The sequence below is a fragment of the Galeopterus variegatus genome, unplaced genomic scaffold (genome assembly GCF_000696425.1).
Source record: "Galeopterus variegatus unplaced genomic scaffold, G_variegatus-3.0.2 Scaffold44, whole genome shotgun sequence".
In the NCBI taxonomy this organism is placed as follows: Eukaryota; Metazoa; Chordata; class Mammalia; order Dermoptera; family Cynocephalidae; genus Galeopterus; species Galeopterus variegatus.
Genome location: NW_007726155.1, coordinates 1096191 through 1102547, shown reverse-complemented (window position 1 = coordinate 1102547; position 6357 = coordinate 1096191). Strand labels below are relative to the sequence as shown.

The window sequence follows — 6357 nt, the reverse complement described above, 5'->3', positions numbered from 1 at the left end:
TAGTGAATAGATTAAAAATGTTGGTCAAGGGCATGGTTCTAAGGGCTTTAAAAGAAGAGGATGGTCTCTTTCTCTTTCTCTCTCTCTCTGTTCTCTCTGCTTCCACCATCTTGCAATGTGATACCTCTAGGTCACTGTCACCACCACCAGATGGACTTTGGACTTCCTAGCCTCAGAAACTGTAAGCAATAAATTTCATTTTCTTTATAAATCACCCCGTTCCATGTATTTTGTTATAAGCAACAGGAACAGACTAATATAATTGTTAAGTGTCTGGCTATAAATTATAAATTCCTTGCTTATCCTATGAAAAGGTAGGCGTGTTCTTTACTAAACCCATTGTTTAAAACAGAAGAGAGAAACCACATTGATGAAAAAGAGTAGATTCACTTTAATCAAGGGACAAGAATCTGACATCAGCACACACTTGTGTTATTAAAAAGTTTAACATATAAAACCAATTCTGGAGGCAAGAGTGCTGCACCCACAATAGGTATCACACTGAAGACCCATCTAAGGGACTCACAGGATGCTGCTCTGATTCATTCTCCAGGAAACCTTGCAGAATGGATTATAATTTACTACTTAGAAAAGATAAAGTTATTTTAATACTTAATCTCTAAGGTGGCTGTTACTAATAGATTGTAGTTACCTATTCTCAGCAACTGTACTACAAAACTGTGTTTACTTTATAAGGAAAAAATGAGAAATTAAAGATACAATTAGAAGAACTGTTGAGTTTGAAAGCATTTTTCAAAATAATGTTTTTACTGTCAGGCAGCCATTCTATCTTCATGCATTTGTAAATTTGGATCCCGGTATTACAGTATTAAGACAGGATCCACAACACCATTTTCTTAAAATATATGTAACTAGAAATTGGGCCAAATATAAGAATGGTAAATAGGCCATAATATATTCACTGGTAAAATGTCGTGCATATTCTGAACTAGTTTTTAAAACTATAATAATTTGACACACTTCTTACATTATAAAATTACATGGGAAAAGTGTACTAAGGACGATGATTACTCTGTAAAACAAAGCAGCACAGAAACTCTTGTAACTCGATTGTCTCACGTGTGAACCCTGGGAGCTGGGCCTAGGAAAATGCTATAAGAGATACTGGCCTCTGTGGGCCTCAAGCCCAGGGAACCTCCTGCATTGATCCAATGCAGGTAGGTAATTGTACCTGAGCTCTGTCGCTTTGACAGCTGCAAGGAGGACCCCCACTCCCAGCACCACTTTGGAAAACAGTTTGGTTCCCCACCTGGGACAGCTAAAGATGTTGCATCCCCTGACTCAACAGTTCCAGTCCTAGCTATATAAAGAGACCCTGAGCAAGCTCCTCAAATTAGTGTTCACATATCACATAGAAAATTTTGAAAATGTTTTAAAAATTTTTGTTCATGTATCCCATAAAACAATTTTGAAAACAATTTCAAATGACCACCTAGAATTTTCATTATAAATTAATTAAATAAACTAATAAACTAGTTGCAAAGGATTAGGTAATTTCAGGTATAATCTAAACACTAATATTTTGAAATAAAAGTCTTGCATCACTTTTTAAAATTTATCCATGAGAATAAAAACGCAGAGTGATGTGGTTTCCACCATATCCATAAAATACTCGAGCAAACTGCTTTTTAAGAGTTAAGCATTTTGTATAACTTCTTGTTCTTGTTTTCCTAGAAATACTACTTCCATTCACTCCTGCGTCAGAATTATGCAAACATGTTTTTGTGCTTGAAAGTTTTTGTAATTGGTCATTCTATCAGACTTCTCTACAATAAAAACATATACAAACATTTGATTTTTAAATTTTTTTCCTGTGACTTTGGTTCAAATTTTTAACTATAAATTGAATTATCCATAATAGCACAGAATTGATCAAACAACATAGTTGTGATATCCTGTATTTTGATCAATATCAAACATAAAGTTTGAAGTCCCCCTGGTAATAAAGCTCTTCACACTGGGATTGAAGGAGGCTCTGCCGATGTTTCTTTTGTGCCTGTTTGTGCCTGACGTGGCCTGTGATCAGCTCTGATCTGGTCACAGGCAGATCAGCTCTAAGAAGAGTACCTGTGGGCTTGGAGGGTCTGGAAATTGATTCTCTTAAATTTGAAATCCATGGATCAGGTTTTATTCCTTAACCCAAACTTGAGTTGTTTTCATGTGAAAAAGTTGACAGTCAGTTGTGTTTAGACCACTGCAGGTCAGCATGTGAGTGGACACTTAAGCAATTAATTTGGGAGGCCTCCTCCTGGCTGTGCAAGTTCAGAGCCCAGAGCCGAGGACACGGGTGGCGGCCTGTGGGCGCTGGCCCAAGCCCGGGGGTGCTGGTCACCGGCTCAAGGCTGCTGTGGGGCTCCCCACCTGCTCTTCTTTCTGAGTCTACCCTCGAATGGGAGTGAGCTGTGGAGTCTGGCCCTCCAGCAGATTCAGGTAGACCACGGCTGGGCCTGTTAGCATAACCTCATTCCACGTGAGACAGTGCAGGTTGTCCTAGGTTGTTTCCTAGGACCCCGAGTCAGACCTGATGTGGGAGAAAGTGCTTTACCTTGACAACCACTCTCCAGCTCTCTTCCCTAGACTTGCCAACGGGAGCACAGTGACTCCTCCTGGGGTGCCAGCCTCTTACCTCCCACTAAGCACACTCCTCTTCTCCTGCCCGCTGGGCAGGACCACGGTGACATCCACGGTGGTGTCCCGCAGCCCCTCCTTCATGTGGATCAGGTTCTGCTGTGGACCGAGGGCCATGTCACAGGGAGGGTTCTGTTCCCCGTGAACACTCAGAGCGGCTGGCTTTCCAGGAGGTGGGGGAGCACGAGCCTTCATCTTCCTCCTTGAAAAGTGACAACACAGAGTGATGAACGAAGTGGCAGTCTTCCTGTTTTCCTAATAACAATTTATTCTCCTTAAAAAAAAATTATTGATTATACATTTTCATGGGACACAGAGCTGACCATCAGCACCTGTGCCCAAGATGTGATGATTGGATCAATACTATCAGCATGCCCACCACCTCAAATTGCAACTATTCTACGTGTCCCCAACCCAACGTCTCCCCTCTCCCCCTCCCCCCCACTGCAGCAACCAACAATTCATTCTTATAAGTACGTATNTGATGAACGAAGTGGCAGTCTTCCTGTTTTCCTAATAACAATTTATTCTCCTTAAAAAAAATTATTGATTATACATTTTCATGGGACAAAGAGCTGACCATCAGCACCTGTGCCCAAGATGTGATGATTGGATCATTACTATCAGCATGCCCACCACCTCAAATTGCAATTATTCTACGTGTCCCCAACCCAACCTCTCCCCTCTCCCCCTCCCCCCCACTGCAGCAACCAACAATTCATTCTTATAAGTACGTATGTCTCTCTTCAGAAATGCCTTCCAAGTTTCATGGCCTTCTTAAAATCAGTAGGTCAACCCTCCTACATTGCTGGTAAGAATGTAAATTGGTCCAGCCACTGTGGAAACAGTTTGGAGGTTCCTTAGAGAACCAAAAATAGATCTACTGTACTATCCAGCTATCCCACTACTGAGTATATACTCAAAGGAAATGAAATAAATATATCAAAAAGACACCTGCACTCCCCTGTCTATCACAGCACTATTCACAATAGCCAAGAGGTGGAATCAACCTATATGTTCATAAATGGATGAATGGATTACAAACTATGGTATACACACACAATGGAATACTATTCATCTATAATAAAAGTGAAATCCTATCATTTGCAGCAACATATACGGAACTGGAAACCATCACATTAAGTGCAGTCAGGCACAGAAAGACAAATACCATATAGTCTCATTCATGTGGAATCTAAAAAAAATAAAAGTGGTTGTCATAGAAGTAGAGAGTAGAATAATAGTTACCAGAAGCCCAGGAAGGGGAAGAGAAGGGATAATTAACAGGTACAAAACTAAGCATCTGCCCCAAGTGAGTCATTGTGCGGTATATGCAGGTATTGAAACAACACATTGTATGTATCAGTACATGATAAAAAAAAAAAGAAATGTAAAATAAAAAAATAAAATAAAATCAGTATATCAGCACTCTTCAATGCTAACAGATATAATATCCTCCCTAAACTAAGCAAGTTAAAAAAAGAAAAAATAGAGAAAGCATTTTTGAAAGTGTTCCTGGAAAGAAACTCCCTACAGAAGTGTTCGCCATCTGGGAGTGGCACAACCCTGCTTTCTGCAGGTCCCCAGTCAGGATGTGGGTGGGTGTCGCGAAGTGTCCTGGCCATGCCCCACTGGATGGCAGCAGGTGGGGGCAGGGAGGAGGGGAACCATGCCTCACGACTGATGACGTGGAGGCGTCCGGTGGTCTGTTAAATCCTGCCCCAGCTCCACAGCTAGGACCTGTTCCGAAGATCCAGAATCCACAGATCTGAGAAATGGAGGATGTGTAGGGACCATATCAAGATGCACAAAATTAGCCAGAAAGTCCATCAGCCCGACACCCATCGACAGCCAGTGTGGCCGATGCGGCTGTTTGGCAGGGCAGGTGTTGTAGTATCAGCACACAGCCCCTCTGTCAGTCTACACCTTGTTGGGACTGTGCTTTGAGTGCTCAGTCACCTTGCAGGAGACTTCTAAACACCTGACAATGAGCCACTACTCTGACAGCACTTTTAGAAATTCTTGCTTCTTCCAGATTAGTCAGAAAATGCAATTGACCTTATTTTATATAGGCATTTTATTTTATATATAGAATACATATATATGTATATGTGCATATGTATGTATGTACTTATTTATATATAAGGGCCTTGTTTTATATGGTATTTAATTTTATATGTAGAATACATATTTATGTATACATTTACACATGTATGTGTGCATATATATGTGTATATGTATGTATTTATTTAAATATAAGGGTCTTATTTTATATAGGAATTTTATATATAGAATATATATGTATATGTTTACATATGTATATTTGCATATGTATGTATGTATTTATTTATATATAAGAGCCTTATTTTATATAGGCCCTGAGTATTTTATCATAATAACAGCTACTGTTTACTCAGAACTTAACATTCCGTAGGACTTATGCTCATAAAAAACTTAGTAAGTTTACCTTATCCAGTCCTCAAAATCTTTTGCAGCTGAGAAAACTGAGTCTCAGAGAGACTCCTAGCTCACCTGAAAGCAGACAATCCTTTGGTGTCTGGGCAGAGATGGAAACCAGATCCCTGACTGCACAGGGCTCACGCCCGCCCACCTGTCTACCTCCTGCCACATTCCAGTTAGAAGATCCACGAGAAGCAACCTGAGCCCTGGGTGCACTTTAGACTCTGTTGCAGAGCAGTCTTCTTGGAGGTGTTTTGACATGAGGTATCCGGGACACAAAAATTCTATTTCTAGAAGTTTATCCTGAAGAAATAATCCCACAAGACTGCATTGTGGGAGACTCAAAGATGCTCATTACAACATAATTTCTAATGGTAACTAAATACACAAATAATCTACCATACATCAGTAAACAAATACATCAAACAAGTAAATAATCTAACTATACATCAATACATGACGATGCCAGCAAATTATGGTACAATGTTACACCGGCATCAGTTAAATATACTTTAAAAGTATATAACTTGATATGCAAAAATGCTCAATGCAGATTTTTTTAAAAATTTAAAGCAAGGTTCAAAACAATACTTGTTTAGGAAAAGGCCATGTTTAAAGAGAAATCTACTTTATAGCAATAGGTCATACAAAACAGTCTAGAATGACACAGTAAAGAATTAGCAACTAGACCTCTGGATGAGGGGAGGCATGACATATGTTTTGCTGTTTTAGAATTCCTAATGCATTCTTGCAAAATATATGTATATGTATTACTTGTCAAATAAAAGAGGTCATTTAAAAATACCTTAAAAACCCCAGCAAATGAGATTCAGATGAGGCTGTAAAGTTACTGATGTTCACGATGCTGGTTAATACAAGACTTCAGAATAACATCCAGTCTCATCCTCTGCTATGATAAGTAGGTATAAATAAATTCTCTTCTTTTTCTTGTTAAAAGCTTTATTTTTATATCATAATATTTATAATTTTTGTGTTATCTTTTTATCCATTACATATTTATTTCCTGTCAATTTATAGAAATTAAAAAAAAACAGTCAACATATATTGCATTATTCTATGGGCCAAATATTTACTAATTCACTTGTCCCTCACTACACCACTCTAAAGAGGTACTATTGCTGTTTCTATTTTACGAATAAGCAGTGTGAGCACAGTCTCCCAACATCATAGAGAGGCAGAGCTAACATCAAACCCAGACAAATTGGTTCCAGAGCCTGAAATTTTAAC

General features: G+C 39.1%; 1 protein-coding gene across 1 annotated transcript in view; it reads right to left on the bottom strand.

Moving 5' to 3' along the window:
- The window catches only part of COBL (cordon-bleu WH2 repeat protein), a 252917-nt gene that overhangs the window by 240228 nt on the left and 6332 nt on the right, over window positions 1-6357 (bottom strand). Inside the window, exons 2-4 of the mRNA XM_008571826.1 lie at window positions 5261-5412; window positions 4328-4417; window positions 2648-2851 (exon numbers count right to left, since the gene is read on the bottom strand). Of these exons, the coding sequence (XP_008570048.1) occupies window positions 2648-2851; window positions 4328-4417; window positions 5261-5412 (446 nt within the window). The remainder of the gene's footprint in view (window positions 1-2647; window positions 2852-4327; window positions 4418-5260; window positions 5413-6357) is intronic.